At 38.4% G+C, this 20717-nt stretch overlaps 3 protein-coding genes across 3 annotated transcripts; 1 reads left to right on the forward strand and 2 right to left on the reverse strand.

Annotated features, from left to right (window-relative positions):
- Nucleotides 1-1498: 1498 nt before the first annotated feature.
- Nucleotides 1499-8405, reverse strand: LOC146514319 (nesprin-2-like). The gene is made up of 3 exons (XM_085167018.1): nt 7699-8405; nt 3775-3957; nt 1499-3696 (listed from the first exon to the last, which is right to left on the reverse strand). Exons 1-3 carry the CDS (start codon nt 7771-7773, stop codon nt 3526-3528), a joined length of 429 nt encoding a protein of 142 aa, XP_085023144.1. The 5' UTR covers nt 7774-8405; the 3' UTR covers nt 1499-3525.
- Nucleotides 8406-8867: 462 nt separating this feature from the next.
- On the forward strand, nt 8868-11153 carry LOC146514320 (C3a anaphylatoxin chemotactic receptor-like). Its single transcript, XM_085167013.1, has 2 exons — nt 8868-9001; nt 9114-11153. The coding sequence occupies exon 2, from the start codon at nt 9122-9124 to the stop codon at nt 9770-9772; it is 651 nt and encodes a 216-aa protein (XP_085023139.1). The 5' UTR covers nt 8868-9001; nt 9114-9121; the 3' UTR covers nt 9773-11153.
- On the reverse strand, nt 10091-20512 carry LOC146514321 (uncharacterized). The gene is made up of 5 exons (XM_085167016.1): nt 20379-20512; nt 11229-11342; nt 10952-11062; nt 10763-10841; nt 10091-10664 (listed from the first exon to the last, which is right to left on the reverse strand). Exons 1-5 carry the CDS (start codon nt 20478-20480, stop codon nt 10573-10575), a joined length of 498 nt encoding a protein of 165 aa, XP_085023142.1. The 5' UTR covers nt 20481-20512; the 3' UTR covers nt 10091-10572.
- Between the last annotated feature and the right edge of the window lie 205 nt (nt 20513-20717).

The following is a 20717-nucleotide window of genomic DNA, read 5'->3' on the forward strand; positions in this document are numbered from 1 at the left end:
TTTTCTTTGTGTTTTAATTGATCAAATTATCTCTCTTTACGAGTCTTTATCAAGCATTTAGTAGAGGTGGGTAGATTAAGCCAAATATGGAGTGCCACAGGATTCATACTTTAGTTTATTTCTGTCCTCTAAGGTTCATCAAAAAAGAAACATGCCTGTGCAATCACTGCTCCACTCATGCAGTCACTTTGACATTAACTAATTATAAAAATAAAGTGTTATTGGTCGTCTTGGCTGTTAGGTTTGCTAACTGATTAACAATAGACTATTCAGACATTCAAATAATATATTCAGCCCACTGAATTGTGTTAAATACTTTATTTTATTGGAAATGAAAAACTATACCTCAGACATGAATTCTGAAAAAATCCGGAGCCCTTTTGTGTTGACTGTCGGGTCCATTTTATTTATAGCCTAAGGAGCATTTAAATGGCAGGCGTTGACCCAAAATACGAGACAGTCACGTTAAAAAAAAAAAAAAAAACAAGTTTCAAAATACACGAAAAAGCTGAAAGGTGAGTTTTGTTCTGTTAACTAATTATTCTGTGAAGTTGAAAGAAAATGACAATGATTTAGCAGGGAGTCAAATGTGTTCAGAATTTGCTAATTGATGAGGATTCATGTCATAAATCAAGACACACTGCTCTCCACTACATAAGCTGCATCAGCAATACTGGCCCTGTATTTACTTGGTATCAGATCGATACTAATATTTGCATCACACTAGTATTTAAAGAAAACCTTAGGGAAGTTCTCCACAACAGAGTCAAAAGATTACATTCAACTTATATGTGGGTTTTTCTTCTTGCTGCTGTTCCCTTGAGGGGTTGGCACAACAGATCTTCCTGCATTTCACCCTATCTCTAGCATCCACCTCTGTCGTACAGCCCTCTGCATGTCTTCCTTCACTGCAGCCCTGAATTTCCTCTGGTCTTCCTCTTTTGCTCCTGCCTGGCAACTTGATATTCATAGAGTCCTGATCAAAAGTTTAAGTCCACTTGAAAAATGGCAAAAAATCATATTGTGCATGGTTGGATCTTAACAAGGTTCCAAATCAAGCTTCAACATGCAACAAGAAGAAATGGGAGTGAGACGAAACATTTTTTTTTTCTGTTGTTGTGATTTGGTGCTATATAAATAAAACTGAATTGAACTGAACACACTGACAATGATCTGGACCAATAAGCCACATTACACAGTAGTTGTGTAATGTGGCTTATTCAATTATTATTTAATGTTATTTAATGTGGCTTGTGTATTTTTGCTGCTAGGTTAAAGCCACATCCTTGAGCTTTGCTAATAAGAAACAGAGAGGAGCTCTATAAATGTACCAATATTGATCTAAAATGTGTCGTGAGTGAGATTTATTTACTGCTTCCTTGTCTTGTGATTCCTGAAATGAAAGTTGTTTATTCATCTTTTTTCCCCACAGCTTGGTATTTGATTTTGGGGAACTGCAAAAGGAACATTAGCACAGAACTCAGAATGTCCTGTACACGTGAGCTAATTGAGCCATAGCTGATTCTACCTAATAATGTTGTGTAAACTGTTTTTTACAATGTGGGAATTCAATGTTTTTAGATGTCATGTGTAATATTTGTGGTATTGTATGTCTCCCATCTGCAGTAAACCAGTTTAATTATTTCTTATGAGGTCTAACGCGAGCTCAACCACAGATTACAGTTTTACACAATGACTTCCATTCCACTAAAACAGGGGTCAGAAACCTTTAACACCCAAAGAGCCATTTGGACACGATTTCCACGCAAAAGAAAACACTGGGAGCCGCAAATACTTTTTGACATCTAAAATGAAGATAACACTCTATATATTGTTGTTGGTTTTTTTTACCTTTATGCTTTGTGTAAACAACTAAGGCGTGTTGCTTAAATCCATGAAGTGCTACAGAGAAAATTACATTTTACTTATGTAATTAACACATTTTGAACTCTTAAAGAAATATAACAAAAGGAAAGACACCCTGCTGAACTAAAATGATCCATGTAGCAAACAAAAACTGTTGTGAGCCGCCAACCTTATATCGCCTTTGGGCTTTTGGAGCCTTGAACTGACTTTTAAAAAATAATTGAAAAAAAAGCACTATGCTGCTAAAAGAGGAAAAATAGATATTTGCAAAATTCAGCCTAAATATGTATTTTGTGTGTGGCGGGGCGTGGTCTGCAGCGCCGCTGCAGGGGAGGCGGACGCACCTGAGCCGTCTGTGCTATCTGTGCTGTTGTGTTGGTATGTGTCGGGCTGTGAGCTTTAACACCGGCTGTATGCGTCACCAACCGTGTGTGAAAAGTGGTCAATAAAGAGGTGCTGAAAAGTCGTCGGGTCTGCCGTGATATGTTTACAATGGGACTTCTGGTCCCGAACCTCTGCGCACAGCGTCTGCAAATCGGGGCTGTACGAAGTCACTTTCATCTTTACGCAGTACTGTAAGCTGTCATCTGTGAGGCGTGAGCGGTGTTTGTCTTTAACATAGTTCGCGGTGGAGAATAGCTGCTGACAGAATGTGGATCCGAAGATCCATAATTGGCCTACCTGGGGTTGAAAGTCTCGATAAAGGCACAGCGTGTCGGCGGGTATATCGGCTTCCGCAAGTGTGACGCTTATTTTGAGCATCAAAAAATAATAGAATATAATTTTATTTTTATATTTCAATATCACAATAATCTTCCACTTTAGAACTACAAGTTAAAAAAAGAACTAACATAAATAAAATACACTTCAGCTAATTACTTAAAAAATAATAATTTATTTTCCCAAACCACGTGGAGCCGCACTAAAAGGACTAAAAAGCCGCAGGTTGCCGACCCCTGCACTAAAATGATCTGTACACTCAGAAAAATAAAGGTGCCAACTGGAACCAAAAGTGGTTCTTTAGACTGATGCCATAGAAGAACCTTTTTTGGTGCCACAAAGAACCTTTCAAACAATGGTTCTTTGAAGAACCTTTCAAACAATGGTTCATTGAAGAACCTTTAAAGGTGCCCCAAAGAACCATCAAGAAATGGATCTTTGGGGCACCTTTAACGGTTTTTCAAAGAACCTTTTTTAAAATGGCTCTTTAAAGAACCATTTTAAATCTTTCAAAATAAAATGTATCATAAATTGAATTTGAGTAGGGTAAAATAAATACGAGCACAGCATAGACATATATTAATGGTTTATTGCCATTTCGTAGTTACCAAAAGACAAAAAGCCATTTTAACCCTCAGCACAACATCACTAATACATGTCACATATTAGTCATTTAAACAGTAATAATTCAATATTTTTACTATATTATAAATAAATATATATAAATACTATATCTATAGATAACACAACAATTAATACATGTATTGTTTAGTTAATAATACAACAGAAAGTGATAAAAACACATTAGAAATAGCAATAGCTTCATAACAGACCATTAAATCAACACATTGTCATCAGCAGATGTTTGCATGTTCAGTAAAAATATTTCAACAACAAGTTTTTGATTAAAATTATCATGATACATCTCTGATGTATGTATCATATCAAATATGTCATATCAAAACAACCCCACACCTGCAGTTGTTTCAGTTTTTCACAGGTGTTTCCTGTCAGCTGGTCAACCTCACTCAGGCGGACATCCACATCAGCCAACCAAACGACAAGCTCCTCCCTTTGTGCTTCAAATCCCTTCCACTCTAAGACAAGGAGCTGAGAGAGAAAGAAAAAGAGTCAATAATAAAGAAAAGAGAAAAGTGAAACCCTCCTCAGAAGGTCTGACTCGCATACCTGCAGTCGACCTGTGATGGACTCCAGTTTGGTGTTCACGTCATCCCAGCGGTGGCTGCACTCCCTCGCCAATGCCAGCAGCTGAGTCTGCAGGGTGCCCTGGAAGAGCCGAGTTAATGTTTGACTCCTCCTGGTCAGGCTCTCCAGCTGGATGATCCGAGGTCTCCCCTCTCGCCGCCGCCTCTGAACACACAAACACAAATTGCATGTGAAGCAGGAGGTGCAGATTTTTTTGCTATTCTTTTCTAAATCCAGGCTTGATCACGTGGAGGTATTTGGAAAACTTTTTTGGCCAGTGGACGACTGTTGTCTCGCAGAAAGTCAAATCAAATGTATGCGATACACAATTAATTCACAAGAACACATTATAAAAAACAAGTCCAGTTCTTGCCTGATTTCAAGTGAATTCTGCATCAAAACAGGGTGACAGAATTAAAATGAGTGTTTGCAGCAAATGTGAGCACAAAGCCTCACTTTGTGCAAGCCTGCTATTAAAGATTTCCTCTACGCAGACAACGTTCCTGTTTTCAAGGCACAACTTGGATCTGCTGAACAAATCTTATGGATACACGCTAAATGACACAGTAGTGTGCACGACTCCAGATTCTGATCCCTCATCCTAATATGGTCCCAAAAGGCTCACAAAAACCCACATAGTGATAGCAATAAAGCAAATGTTGAGGCTTCAAAATACAATGTCCATAAACCAATGGCTGACATCGGTTTTATCATAAGGGTGATAAATATACAACATATGGTCTTAAGACTAAAAGTATAATACAGATTTTAGTCTGAGAGATTTGATGTTCATTTACCTGCAGATGCCCTATACGTGCCTGCTCCGTGGTTTTCCACAATGCTTTGAACATCACTATTTAATACAGGAAGTAGGTGAACTAAAACAAGTCATCTTTCTTTATGAGAGGACAATATTAATGAAACAAACCTCGATAACATCATAGAGATCCCTAAAAATGCTCCTGCTGCTTCTCTTCCTCCTTATCCAAAGTTTCCTTCTCCTTGTCCTCGACTTCCATCCAATTGTAATTCAATCTAATTGTGTTTCTCACCCTCCTCTTCCTCATTTTGTTGGAGCTGTGAACAGAATTAGTGTGAATCTGAATTAATTTGTGCAAACAAGAAAAATCTACAGCTCTTCGGTCAGAGGTGGTCTTGTGATTTAAGCCAGGTAGATTTATGTGTTGATGCTACCTGCTTCAGCTCTATGACTGGCTGCTGAGTGATATTTACACCCTGGCTGGACTACAAACTTTAACCACGTGCTGAACTTTGGCCCAGCTTTTATACATCTTGTTAGTATAACGACCTCTTCTTGGCTTAATGTATGATGATGGATAAATGAAATGTACAAAGAAAATTTAACTATTACAAAAGGACATCTATCTTGGAGCATAATTTTCAACTAGTCCGAAAATAAGTTATACAGTAACAGTCATGTGACACATGAGAAGGTGTGTCTTTTTCTATTCATTCAAAACACTTCAAAACACTCTTCCAGAATTCAAAGTACAGGCTGATGTAAGTATTTAATGTAGGGCTCAGCTCTACTGAATTTCTGAGTTTCTAGAGCAGACACAGAGCTTACGTCACAGGCTTCAGGCGCAATTTTAGTGACTTTAACAATATTATTATTGGTCTAGCTGACATTAAGTTATGTATGCAGCATGCAATAGAACCACGTATTTTAGAAGCCAAAGGTTCAAATCAGTTAGGAGCAGTGTCAGTCAAGTTACTTGAAAAATGTAATCAGTAACTAATTACTGATTACTTCCCCAAAAAAGCAATCCCGTTACTTTACTGATTACTTATTTCAAAAGTAATTAATTACTTAGTTACTTTTTAAAAACACAGGTGATAAAGCAATAGATCTTTCAGCCCAATTCTACTTTTTCTGCATAATCCATCATACAAAATGTAATCAAATGGAAAAGTCTCTTTTTAAAAACTTGTTTTATTAGTTTTAACCTTTTAACTTTATGCATCAAGCAAAATTTTAATTATATGCAACATTCTCTGACTGGAATAAATTTGTTTAACATTTAAACCTATTTTCTGCATATTCCAGCACATAAAATTTTTTTTTTTTTTTTGTTTACACTCACTCTTTCAAATAGATGCAAGTAAAACACAGCAGAAAATAAATAAATTCAAAGACTCGCGGTCCTGTTGCTCTATTTTCACCTGTATAGCAGGAGTGGCGGAGGCGTTCCCTGGTGCAGGTGTGCCGCAGCGGTCAGAGGAAGAATCCGCGAGTTTCTCTGTGAGTTTCCCATTACGTCGTAGCGCACTCTAGTGATGGTAAATTTGATTCTTTTTACTGAATCGAGTTTAATGAGTCACTCACCAAAGTGAATCGGATTTTTTGAGTCATTTGATTCACTGAGTCAGTTGACCAGAGAGTGCAAAAAATTTACATTTTCACTCAAACTTAATTTGTTTCTCTTTTCATGTAAATCCCACTGCTAAGAAGAATGATTCTAAAAAAACAACAACTATTTTATAGAGCAAAAAAGAGCAAAAACATTTCTAAAATTAAGCAATTTCCTATCAAAATTGCTTAATAAACATTTATTTTGTTTATTTGTATTTTATTAGTATTTTCCTTAAATGTGTTAAATATATATTTCCTCATCTAAATGTCCACTGAGCTGTGAGCCAGGGGGCGGTAATGCACCTTAACATTGGTTGCCAACCAAGAAGAAGAAGAAGCTGTGAGCCAGGAGGGAGGGGGTGAGTGAGTGATTCGTTCGCTCGCTCTATGATTCAGCACAGGAGGGAGGGGGTGAGCGAGTCCTGAGTGATTCGCTTACGCTTACGATTCAGCACAGGAGGGAGGGGGTTAGTGAGTCCTGAGTGATTCGTTCGCTCTATGATTCAGCACAGGAGGTAGGGGGTTAGTGAGTCTTGAGTGATTCGTTCGCTCTATGATTCAGCACAGGAGGGAGGGGGTGAGCGAGTCCTGAGTGATTTGCTTACGCTTACGATTCAGCACAGGAAGGGAGGGGGTGAGTAGCTCAAATGTGCTGTTAGCATGTTAGCAGAGCGATGCTACTGTGAACCGAGGAGCTATTTTCTTGATGTGAGCTTCTACTCAGGGTTTTTTCTTCCAGTTCAGAGCAGAAATGCTTTTGTTAAGAAACTGGCTGTTGTTCCCCCCCCCCCCCCCCACAATTTTAATTATAAGCTAGATATATTTCTACTAAGCGAATTAGTTTGCTAACAGAAACAGGGATGAGTCAGTGAGTCAGTTGGGCTTGTGAATCATGATTCACGAGTCAGTAAAGTGATTCTCGAGTATTGAACGATTCGTTCACGAATCGAACATCACTAGCGCACTCGGTGCTTGCTTGGAAGTTTGGGGGGGGGGGGGGGGGGGTCGCTGTAAAAAGAAGTTTTCTTCCCACGCACAACGGACACTAATGTTTTTGTCACTTTTTATGGAATCAAACTCAAAATAAGGTCAGTACTTCCACGCTTTAAACGCTGCACGCTCATACTCTCTCGATAATATCCATTGTTTATCTGCACACAGCTGTTGTCACAAACGTTGCACTCGCTTAGGTCACTGTCATGAGACATTCTCGCAAAAAAATCACGGTTTTAGTAACGCAGTAATGCAGCGTTCCTACGGGAAAGTAATGGTAATCTAATTACCGTTTAGCAATAGTAATCCCTTACTTTACTCGTTACCTGAAAAAAGTAATCGGGTTACTGCCCATCTCTGGTTATGAGTACCTTCACTTAATTATAACAGTGGGGTTTTTTTTAGGAAAACAGTTCTGTAAACCGATACTAAACTGTTAACTTAAAGTTAACCGTTATTGTTAGCACAACATTAACAGCAAGCTACAATGACGAGTAAAAAAACAAAACAGTACAAAGGTTTTAATGAAAATGTTTTACCTTTTCCAACAGTCCCAGAATCCAGAGCTTCAAAGACCAGCAGGTGCTCAAGACTGTTATCCGCTTCGCTGTCATCGGCCGTGAGAAAGTGTTTTTCCCTTAGAAAGTTCAAGGCCCACCGCTCGCGCGATCTGCCTGCGCATGCGCATCCCAACGACTGACCCCCTCCGTCCGCTCCCGGGAGGTTGCAATAGTACAACGTGTTCTAACGTCTCTCTCTCTCTCTCCCTGTCATTTGGCTCAAAACACATATTAACAAATTGCTCAGTGATGAACAAGTACTCAGATCATTTACCTAAGCAGTGTGCTTTGTCAAAATTAAGTAAGTGTGTTGGTAAGTGTGTTCATTACATTAACATTCTGTTGTGCAATTGTTATTTACTTGTATTTTATAATTTGACTTTACATACTGCTGGGTGGTTTGTAAAGTTTACAATAACTAGTATTATCATTATATATAGAAATATATTTTCTAATATATATAATAATCTCAAAAGTAATGCCTTGAAGCAGAAAATAGTAATACTTTATTAAAATTTAAAACAGTGCAGTATTTTAATGTGTGTATTGTGTCTACTGTTTGTTAACTCACCATATTCATAAACATCTTAATAATAAATTCCATATTCTATTACCACATTATTTGTGATCAATGGATTTGCTGGGTTAGGTGTGTGTGTGTGTGTGGGGGGGGGGGGGGGGGGGGGGGGTCTTTAGGCTTTGGCCCCCACCCCTGCCACCAGTATATTTTTAAGCAAGTATTTCTAGCTTTATTTCAATATTCAGTTTCCTACCATCTGCTCTTAAAGGGTAATCACCAGGTAACCCGCCCTCCCCCTTTGTACACACATGCACACAAACAAAACACACAGTATAATTCACACCCTCATTATAGTGAATAAATATTTATGCCATTTTACACCATCAAACTTAGATAGCTAAGGATGAAGAACCTTTTATTCTTTAAAGAACCATTTGTAATAGCTAAAGAACCATCTACAAAATAAAAAGGTTCTTTGACGTATGGTTCAGAACCATGAAGACATCTGAAGAACTATTTAAGAACCATAATTTTTCTGAGAGTAGGCACAATCCTGGTCAAGAAATGTGATATTTTTTGGAGGATATCTCTTTTTGGATATTACAGCAGTTTTTTTCCCTTTCTTTTCTACTTTCCTGTTGCAAAATACCTACGTCAGTACTTACTGAGTACTACTGCCCAAAAAACAGAAGTGAGAAAGTCCACCCAACGGCACAAGCAACTTTAAACTCTCTATTTTCACACGAGACATAAAATCCCTATGTAAGTATCTTTTTCTCTATGAAAACCCTTTGTGTTATTTATAACCTATAATTTTAAAGCTTATATGTGTAAATGTTTGTATTTTTAAAAGTCATGGTTCCATATATTTCAGGAACAATCATGGACGTGGAGTATTTTGATTATGATAACTACACCGCAGACATCGATAGCAACTTCACCACTGAAGGAACCCTAAATTTATATAGCGCCTCGTCTTCTTCGACTTATGCTCTGGTGGCAGTCAACATCATCATATGTGTTTTGGGGCTTGCAGGAAATTCCCTGGTGATTTGGATTTGTGGATGGAAAATGAAAACCACAGTCATCACCATCTGGTACATCAGCCTGGCCATTTCAAACCTTTTGTTCTGTGCCTTGTTGCCTTTCGAAGTTGTGTACATGATAACTTCACACTGGCCCTTTGGAGAAGGCTTGTGCAAGCTCGCCTCATCCGCCCTGTTTCTCAACATGCACAGCAGTGTGTTCCTGTTGGTTCTCATCAGCACTGACCGCTGTATCATGGTCTTATTTCCTGTGTGGTCGCACAACCACCACAAAGTAGGAAAAGCCCTTGGAGCCGTCATCCTCATGTGGGTCCTTTCTGCATTCTTAACAGTGCCCTCACTTATGTACAGGAAAACCACAGTGCACGGCTCGGTCATTCAGTGCCACACGGATTATGGGGTCAGACATAAAGCGGATGATGTTGAACGTCGCTGTGTTCTGCAAAAGCGCTTTTCAAAATTGTGCGCACGTAAGTCAGAGAAATAGAAATTGGGTGTGAGGGAGAGAGAAGCTGAGACACTGAGATAAAGCGAAGCACAGTCAGGATTTGTCAAGTGTATAAAACCACAATCTGGTGTGTTTTGGCTGCAGCGGATCTCAGCTGCAGAGCTTTTTCAGGTGCGTTATTGTAGCAGGAAGTGCACGGGCGTATTTGCAGGCTCTGTGTCTATGTGCAGCTTATTCAAATGGATCACAAGGACGACTTTTTTAAAGTAAATTAAGAATAATCTCATTAGTTACGCCTGTATTTTTCTGTAGATGGAGGGTCAAATAATGTTTAAATAATAAACAGGATTCCAAAAGTACGATTAGGGATAATTTTATTACAGACTTTTAAAGAAGCATTTGTAAATATAAGTTGCATTTTAAACTAGTGGACCCCCTTTCTTTGGTTCAAGCCACTTTGCTTAATCAACAGGTCAGTGCGTTTAGAGTGCAGACGGTATAAACAGCTTTTAGCTTTTATCCATACCTCCATCACACCTTTCAAAATTAAAAACACTCCACCTGCACAAAGCAATTTCCAAAATAAGGCTCATCTCTGTACCAACAACCCAAAACAGTGCTTATATTGTGCGTTTACGTGACAGGCTAAAAGATACAGTATACACGGTTAGAGGATCGCAGACTAATAAAAACAGCCTGGTGTAACACTGCTACAGAGGGTTGAAAGGTGGTGGACTCGTCATCATTGCCGCAGGAAAGTGAGGTGTTCACGCTGGACTATTTCTCTTCTTGGCAGCAGGGAGCCAAACCGGGCCCAGCACAAAGCGTGAGCGCTCCATTTAATTGCTGGCCCTGACTGCCTCCTGCTGGTCATCTTGTTGCTTGAGACGGTAGTCAGCAAGGGCTGCCTTGATGGCATCTTCAGCAAGCACTGAACAGGAAATAATTGGAGGTTAAATGTGCACATGTGTGCAGAGAAGTTTGTAAAAAAGAAAAAGAAGAGCCTTGACGTATTATAAGAAAACTTACTGGAGCAGTGAAGCTTAACAGGAGGAAGACTGAGCTCCTTGGCAATGTCTGTGTTCCTTATCTTCAAAGCTTCGTCCACCTGAAAATAAAAGCCCACACACAGCCATGAGCGGAGCAGAATACGCTAAATATTTAATAGATTAAACATTCAAAGGAGCTGAGATGCAGGTCTGTAATGTGTTCACTCACAGATTTGCCTTTCACCCACTCGGTGGCCAGAGAGCTTGAGGCGATGGCAGAACCACAGCCAAAAGTTTTGAACCTGGCATTCACAATCTTCCCAAGGTCATCCACCTCAATCTGAGAAAAGTTTTGACTGTTACTCATGTGACCAAAAAAATGAGCAAGAAAAAAACAACAAAATAACCCCAAACAATCTTAAGCTCTCCCATTCTTACAAATGTATCCCTACTAAACTAACAAAAATAAAAGCCTTTAATTCACACACACTTTGTAACAAACGTACCTGAAGCTTCATTACATCCCCACAGGCCGGGGCACCCACCAAACCAGTTCCAACATTCTTGGAGTTTTTGTCCAGCGAGCCCACATTTCTGGGGTTCTCATAATGATCCACCACCTTCAGACAACAAAGAGGGGAAAAGGAGCATCAGGCCAAATGCACTCTTCCTGTTGCTGTCAGAATTCAACAATCACATATTTGCAGGAAGGAAATGCCATCTACATTCAGATACAATGGTAAAAAGAATGTGTACAAGTCTTGGCATCCTTGTTACACAACTATAACTTGACTCACTTGCATAACTGACACTGGCATGAGCAGATTAGGACTGGATTTCATGGTCGACACAGTGCAAACTCTGTCATTCAGCCCTCCTACTCTATTTCTTGCTGAGTCACTCTGACCAAGACAGTGTGAAGTGGCCGAGCATCGCAAACCCTTTTGCATTTTTCATCAGAAATTAAAGGTTTAAAGCCAGACTCCTCAGCCGATGGCTAAAACATGACCTCTTATCCAAGAAATAATTTTAATAAAAGGCATATAATGTCTAAACCTCCACAATCACCCAAAAACATCCAGCTAAACATAAATACATCACAGTTATGGCTGCCATGACCCGGTTAACCTCCTGTTGCATCAGTACACCTTCACAGGTATCACATAACATTTACCTGACTCTAGCACAACATACTGCCACCCTTTCAAGCGCATTATTCGGACATGGTTAAAACTGTGGCAGTGGACAGCTGGTTGCAGATTAGTGACGTTATTCCAGCCTTCAGTAAGCTAAATAGCTACGATGAAACAATACATTTGTTCATTTTAACGGGCTAGCATCATGGAGGTGAAGGGTTTGAGATAACCAGCGTAAAGGCAGTCTGATGTAACTTGAAACATTTGTGCAGCCAGCTAAATATAAGCCACCGTCCTATGGTTGTCAACAAAATACCCGAGCAGAAAGATCACTCTTACAGAGTCGTGGTTGCTCGTGTTTAGTAGATCAGTTAGCTGATATACTCCAGGATGCTTTCAGTAGGAGTAAACATGAACCAACAAGCAGCTGCGACGCTGTAAGCCGAGCTCCCCGTTAAAGAGAACCGCGGTAAAGTGAGCCGTCATTTGTGAGCCGCGGTCAAGCCAGCCGCCTCTTATCCGCCGCATAAATTTCCTTGCGCTTTTACACCAGTCTTTACGGTAGCGCCTTTTCGCTTTATATCCCGATTGAGAGCCTAGACCCGCGCACACGCGCGCACACATTACGATGGAACAGCCCAATACAGTCAATACAATTATGTCTATTACAAAAATTCATTAAAAATCATCCTTAGTAGTTGAGGTCCAACTTTCAACACATCCCTCCTCTGGGACACCTACTGTACCTGTGTGCCAAGTTTCATCCAGATTTACTGTAGAATTCCTCAGAAATTAAAGGACATTTATATTCAATGCAATACAGTCAATACACTACAATTATGTCAAATTTCAAAAATTCATTAAAAATCATCCTTAGTAGTTGAGGTCCACCTTTCAACAGATTCCGTCTCTGGGACACCTACTGTACCTGTGTGCCAAGTTTCATCCAGATTTACTGTAGAATTCCTCAGAAATTAAAGGAAACTTATATTCAATGCAATACAGTCAATACACTACAATTATGTCAAATTTCAAAAATTCATTAAAAATCATCCTTAGTAGTTGAGGTCCAACTTTCAACAGATTCCTTCTCTGGGAAGCCTACTGTACCTGTGTCCCAAGTTTCATCCAGATTTACTGTCGAATTCCTCAGAAATGAAAGGAAACTTATATTCAATGCAATACAGTCAATACACTACAATTATGTCTATTACAAAAAATCATTAAAAATCATCCTTAGTAGTTGAGGTCCAACTTTCAACACATCCCTCCTCTGGGACACCTACTGTACCTGTGTGCCAAGTTTCATCCAGATTTACTGTAGAATTCCTCAGAAATTAAAGGAAACTTATATTCAATGCAATACAGTCAATACACTACAATTATGTCAAATTTCAAAATTCATTAAAAATCATCCTTAGTAGTTGAGGTCCAACTTTCAACAGATTCCTTCTCTGGGACACCTACTGTACCTGTGTGCCAAGGTTCATCCAGATTTACTGTAAAATTCCTCAGAAATTAAAGGAAACTTATATTCAATGCAATACAGTCAATACACTACAATTATGTCAAATTTCAAAAATTCATTAAAAATCATCCTTAGTAGTTGAGGTCCAACTTTCAACAGATTCCTTCTCTGGGAAGCCTACTGTACCTGTGTCCCAAGTTTCATCCAGATTTACTGTCGAATTCCTCAGAAATTAAAGGAAACTTATATTCAATGCAATACAGTCAATACACTACAATTATGTCTATTTCAAAAATTCATTAAAAATCATCCTTAGTAGTTGAGGTCCAACTTTCAACAGATTCCTTCTCTGGGACACCTACTGTACCTGTGTGCCAAGTTTCATCCAGATTTACTGTAAGATTCCTCAGAAATTAAAGGACATGTATATTGAATTCAATACACTTACTTAAATATTGCATCATATTCAAAAATTCATTAAAAATCATCCATAATAGTTGATGTCCAACTTTCAACACCGTCTTACTCTGGGCGACCTACGGTATCTCTGGGCCAAGTTACATCTCAATTCACTGTAATCTTTATCAAAAATTGAAAGAACAATTATATGTCAATGCTGGCTGTGTGCCTTTCAAAGTGACACTAAATAACAGAACTCAGGCACATCAGGGAATAATCCAAAAGGCGGATTTATTAAACAAAAACAACATACAAAATATCCCTAACCCATACTACATAACCTAAAAAGAAACAAAGGGACACTTAGAAGCACAAGAAAACAATACTATACTGAAAGGGCAAGAGACACAGCCCAAACATAATCCACAACTAAAACGCCAAAAGAACAAGTCATCCCACATAGCAGACGGGTGTTGCCTGGATCTAGTGTGAAGCCGGCACTGCTGGCTGACTTCTGGCATGGTAAGATGGCACTGTTTATGTGATGGCATGCTACATCTGGCCTGATTGGGTGAATGTGACATGTTGTATAGAGCACTTTGAGTAATATGGGTGAGTAAAAAGGCGCTATATAAGAATCAGTCCATTCACTGTCTGAACAGAGTTTTGTCATGACAGTTTATTTGATTGTCTTCACTGACTCGCTTTGAAATCCAGATTTTAATTTTGGAATATTAAGTGTACTTGTGGTTCCTATAGAATTTTAAGGTTGAACAGGAATCATCTCTCAGGCCTCTCTTCTGTGGATGCAGCTCACATCATTCTGTACAATACGATAATTTTTAATTCTACAACTGTTTATAACCTGCATATTTCACATTTGTGTATAGCTGTATATCTCATATTTCTGTATAGTTTTTTTAATTTCATATTCTGTATAGTTTTTCATGTTTATATCCTGTTCATAGCCTGTACATACTTATAGTTATAGCATATTCATAACATACCTTCATACCGTGTACATTATAACATACCATAATAGACCCATTTCTGTAATATACTTACATACCTATATTATTGCTAATATATATTGTAATATATCTATATCATGGCTAAAGCACTTCTTGATGGATGCAAACTGCATTTCGTTGCCTTGTACCTGTGACATGTGCAATGACAATAAGGTTGAATTCTATTCTATTCTATATTAATTCAGAAGACAAACACCCGTCTCTGCTTTTGAGATTAGCATTAAAACCCTCAGTTTTGACAAATAATACAGTTAGAGTGGATCAGGTGACCCTGAATCTTCCCTTATTTGTGCTGCAATAAGCCTAGGCTCTTGTGGGCTTCCCATCATGTATGAATTTTTTCCTTCTTTGCTCTTTCTGTGTTTATACACCTCTCTGCATTTAATCATTAGTTAGTATGTATCTCTTGCACAGTATGTTGTTCTGTCTCCTTTTCATCAACCTCAGCCAGTCACAGTAGATGGCTGTCTCTCCTTGAGCCTGTTTCTGCCAGATGTCTCTACCTCTTCAAATGGAGTTTTTCCTTCCCACTCACACTAAATGTTAGCTCATATGGGGTACTTAAATTGTTGGGGCTTTCTTTGTATTATTGTTGTGTTTTTAACCAGCAACATAAAGTGTCTTTAGGTGACTGTTGTTGTGGTTTGGTGCTGTATAAATATAATAGAATAGAATCGAATAGAATAATGTACTTCAGACCGGGAGATTGGCAAAATGTATAAATAGGATGGTGATTAGGGGAATTGGAGACAGCTGTGTAACACAGCAGGGATACATTGGGAATAAGAAGACAATGGAAGTAAGACTCAACACAAGAAAGAGACAAGAGGCCACCAAACTAAAACACAGACTAAGACACACGAGCTTGACACAGACAAAACCAGAAACAGACATGAAGACAAGACTGGCTTTAACACTAGAGTGTTTTCACAAGTGTTCCATCCACTTGTGGAATGCTTAAAAAGAACTACACTTAAAAGCAATATGGAACTGAAAACAAAAGAATACATAATGTAAACATATCATCAAATAATCCAGGACTCACAAACAATGATATGATGAACAGAACTATAAAGAACAAAACTGAGAAATGCTTGGTAAACTGACCAAGGACTATGTCATCATGTCAATTTTTTAATATCATAGTTAATGTGTCCTGATTTGTAGATAGTGCCACCTGACAATTACCAGGAAATCCAACTGGGTGACAAGCCAGAGTTGTTTGCCTACACACCCACTGACTAGAAAAAAGGTCCAGGACTCTTCAAGCTGGGATACAGGCATCAAAGACAAAGATGTAACCAGATAGAAAGTCATCAGGAAGGCATTGCCTGTTGTTGCTGCTGCTGTCAGACTTTTTAATTCATCCACTTGTGTCAGACACATATTGAACAGGAATAAACATGACTCACTGCACTCTCTCACTTTGTATGCCACAATGTTTGCTTAGACACCTGTATGCTTATATTGTTTATTATATCCCAGAAACATTAATCTTAAAACTTGTGTTCCTATGTCTATATATAAGTTTATTTTCATATCTCTATATTAATCTATTTATAGCTCCATTCCCTCACTTCATTTTATACAATTGCTTTGTTCCTGCATGAGAGCTATTTAAAATGGTTTCACACAAAGTGCCTCCAGATGAATACAGAGTAGTTTTGGACAGCAGAGGCTGGAGAATGGTATTGCTCTCTGTGTGAAAAATAACTACTTATTTGAAATGAAGATGAATGTATGTTGTCAAGGCAAAAAAAAGATTTTTCTTTTAAACAGTACATTGCATAATGAGAGTTGGCAGTTCGTCTTGTCACCGGAAGGTTGCTGGTTCGAGCCCCAGCTCCCACAGTCTCGGTCGTTGTGTCAGAAAAGCGGCAGAGCTACGCCAGAATGCTCTTTGTGGACTACAGCTCAGCCTTTAATGCAATCATCCCAGACATCCTCTGCTGACCTTCCACCACTCGCCCATTGAGAGCCTACTAACTTACTGCATCCGAGGATGGTACGGCAGCTGCACTAAGGCGGATAGCGAGTCAGTGAAGACAATCAAATATGCTGTCATGACAAAACTCTGTTCAGACAGTGAATGGACTGATTCTTATATAGCGCCTTTTTACTCACCCATATTACTCAAAGTGCTCTATACAACATGTCACATTCACCCAATCAGGCCAGATGTAGCATGCCATCACATAAACAGTGCCATCTTACCATGCCAGAAGTCAGCCAGCAGTGCCGGCTTCACACCAGATCCAGGCAACACCCGTCTGCTATGTGGGATGACTTGTTCTTTTGGCGTTTTAGTTGTGGATTATGTTTGGGCTGTGTCTCTTGCCCTTTCAGTATAGTATTGTTTTCTTGTGCTTCTAAGTGTCCCTTTGTTTCTTTTTAGGTTATGTAGTATGGGTTAGGGATATTTTGTATGTTGTTTTTGTTTAATAAATCCGCCTTTTGGATTATTCCCTGATGTGCCTGAGTTCTGTTATTTAGTGTCACTTTGAAAGGCACACAGCCAGCATTGACATATAATTGTTCTTTCAATTTTTGATAAAGATTACAGTGAATTGAGATGTAACTTGGCCCAGAGATACCGTAGGTCGCCCAGAGTAAGACGGTGTTGAAAGTTGGACATCAACTATTATGGATGATTTTTAATGAATTTTTGAATATGATGCAATATTTAAGTAAGTGTATTGAATTCAATATACATGTCCTTTAATTTCTGAGGAATTTTACAGTAAATCTGGATGAAACTTGGCACACAGGTACAGTAGGTGTCCCAGAGAAGGAATCTGTTGAAAGTTGGACCTCAACTACTAAGGATGATTTTTAATGAATTTTTGAAATAGACATAATTGTAGTGTATTGACTGTATTGCATTGAATATAAGTTTCCTTTAATTTCTGAGGAATTCGACAGTAAATCTGGATGAAACTTGGGACACAGGTACAGTAGGCTTCCCAGAGAAGGAATCTGTTGAAAGTTGGACCTCAACTACTAAGGATGATTTTTAATGAATTTTTGAAATTTGACATAATTGTAGTGTATTGACTGTATTGCATTGAATATAAGTTTCCTTTAATTTCTGAGGAATTTTACAGTAAATCTGGATGAACCTTGGCACACAGGTACAGTAGGTGTCCCAGAGAAGGAATCTGTTGAAAGTTGGACCTCAACTACTAAGGATGATTTTTAATGAATTTTGAAATTTGACATAATTGTAGTGTATTGACTGTATTGCATTGAATATAAGTTTCCTTTAATTTCTGAGGAATTCTACAGTAAATCTGGATGAAACTTGGCACACAGGTACAGTAGGTGTCCCAGAGGAGGGATGTGTTGAAAGTTGGACCTCAACTACTAAGGATGATTTTTAATGATTTTTTGTAATAGACATAATTGTAGTGTATTGACTGTATTGCATTGAATATAAGTTTCCTTTCATTTCTGAGGAATTCGACAGTAAATCTGGATGAAACTTGGGACACAGGTACAGTAGGCTTCCCAGAGAAGGAATCTGTTGAAAGTTGGACCTCAACTACTAAGGATGATTTTTAATGAATTTTTGAAATTTGACATAATTGTAGTGTATTGACTGTATTGCATTGAATATAAGTTTCCTTTAATTTCTGAGGAATTCTACAGTAAATCTGGATGAAACTTGGCACACAGGTACAGTAGGTGTCCCAGAGAAGGAATCTGTTGAAAGTTGGACCTCAACTACTAAGGATGATTTTTAATGAATTTTGAAATTTGACATAATTGTAGTGTATTGACTGTATTGCATTGAATATAAGTTTCCTTTAATTTCTGAGGAATTCTACAGTAAATCTGGATGAAACTTGGCACACAGGTACAGTAGGTGTCCCAGAGGAGGGATGTGTTGAAAGTTGGACCTCAACTACTAAGGATGATTTTTAATGAATTTTTGAAATGTACATAATTGTAGTGTATTGACTGTATTGCATTGAATATAAATGTCCTTTAATTTCTGAGGAATTTTACAGTAAATCTGGATGAAACTTGGCACACAGGTACAGTACGTGTCCCAGAGGAGGGATGTGTTGAAAGTTGGACCTCAACTACTAAGGATGATTTTTAATGAATTTTTGAAATTTGACATAATTGTAGTGTATTGACTGTATTGCATTGAATATAAATGTCCTTTATTTTCTGAGGAATTTTACAGTAAATCTGGATGAACCTTGGCACACAGGTACAGTAGGTGTCCCAGAGAAGGAATGTGTTGAAAGTTGAACCTCAACTACTAAGGATGATTTTTAATGAATTTTTGAAATGTACATAATTGTAGTGTATTGACTGTATTGCATTGAATATAAATGTCCTTTAATTTCTGAGGAATTTTACAGTAAATCTGGATGACACTTGGCACACAGGTACAGTAGGTGTCCCAGAGGAGGGATGTGTTGAAAGTTGGACCTCAACTACTAAGGATGATTTTTAATGAATTTTTGAAATTTGACATAATTGTAGTGTATTGACTGTATTGCATTGAATATAAATGTCCTTTAATTTCTGAGGAATTCTACAGTAAATCTGGATGAAACTTGGCACACAGGTACAGTAGGTGTCCCAGAGGAGGGATGTGTTGAAAGTTGGACCTCAACTACTAAGGATGATTTTTAATGAATTTTTGAAATTTGACATAATTGTAGTGTATTGACTGTATTGCATTGAATATAAGTTTCCTTTAATTTCTGAGGAATTCTACAGTAAATCTGGATGAAACTTGGCACACAGGTACAGTAGGTGTCCCAGAGGAGGGATGTGTTGAAAGTTGGACCTCAACTACTAAGGATGATTTTTAATGAATTTTTGAAATTTGACATAATTGTAGTGTATTGACTGTATTGCATTGAATATAAATGTCCTTTAATTTCTGAGGAATTCTACAGTAAATCTGGATGAAACTTGGCACACAGGTACAGTAGGTGTCCCAGAGGAGGGATGTGTTGAAAGTTGGACCTCAACTACTAAGGATGATTTTTAATGAATTTTTGAAATGTACATAATTGTAGTGTATTGACTGTACTGCATTGAATATAAATGTCCTTTAATTTCTGAGGAATTTTACAGTAAATCTGGATGAAACTTGGCACACAGGTACAGTAGGTGTCCCAGAGGAGGGATGTGTTGAAAGTTGGACCTCAACTACTAAGGATGATTTTTAATGAATTTTTGAAATTTGACATAATTGTAGTGTATTGACTGTATTGCATTGAATATAAGTTTCCTTTAATTTCTGAGGAATTCTACAGTAAATCTGGATGAAACTTGGCACACAGGTACAGTAGGTGTCCCAGAGGAGGGATGTGTTGAAAGTTGGACCTCAACTACTAAGGATGATTTTTAATGAATTTTTGTAATAGACATAATTGTATTGACTGTATTGGGCTGTTCCATCGTAATGTGTGCGCGCGTGTGCGCGGGTCTAGGCTCTCAATCGGGATATAAAGCGAAAAGGCGCTACCGTAAAGACTGGTGTAAAAGCGCAAGGAAATTTATGCGGCGGATAAGAGGCGGCTGGCTTGACCGCGGCTCACAAATGACGGCTCACTTTACCGCGGTTAAAGAGAAGCTACAGACTGGACCACTTACCTTCTTGTGATAGCAACACTGAGTGATGAACTCGGGAGCGGAGAGCCTCCTGGTGAGGAAAGCCAGAGGACTGAGACACTTGTTCGCCACGGTGCCTGCCATGCTGATCCAATGTCGCAGTTAAGAAAGCTCGCAGCTCAAGAGAATGGAACTACACGTCACTGACAGGAGGAGGAGCTACAATAATCACATCTGCGCATGTCTGATTTATGTCATTTACAAAAAACGCTCTTTTGATAATGCAATACAATTAGACTTTCATTTGTTTATATTTTATTTTATTTTTATTATTTTTATTTTTTTCTTTGTGTTTTAATTGATCAAATTATCTCTCTTTAC

This window comes from Neolamprologus multifasciatus, chromosome 7 (genome assembly GCF_963576455.1).
Source record: "Neolamprologus multifasciatus chromosome 7, fNeoMul1.2, whole genome shotgun sequence".
Taxonomy (NCBI): Eukaryota; Metazoa; Chordata; class Actinopteri; order Cichliformes; family Cichlidae; genus Neolamprologus; species Neolamprologus multifasciatus.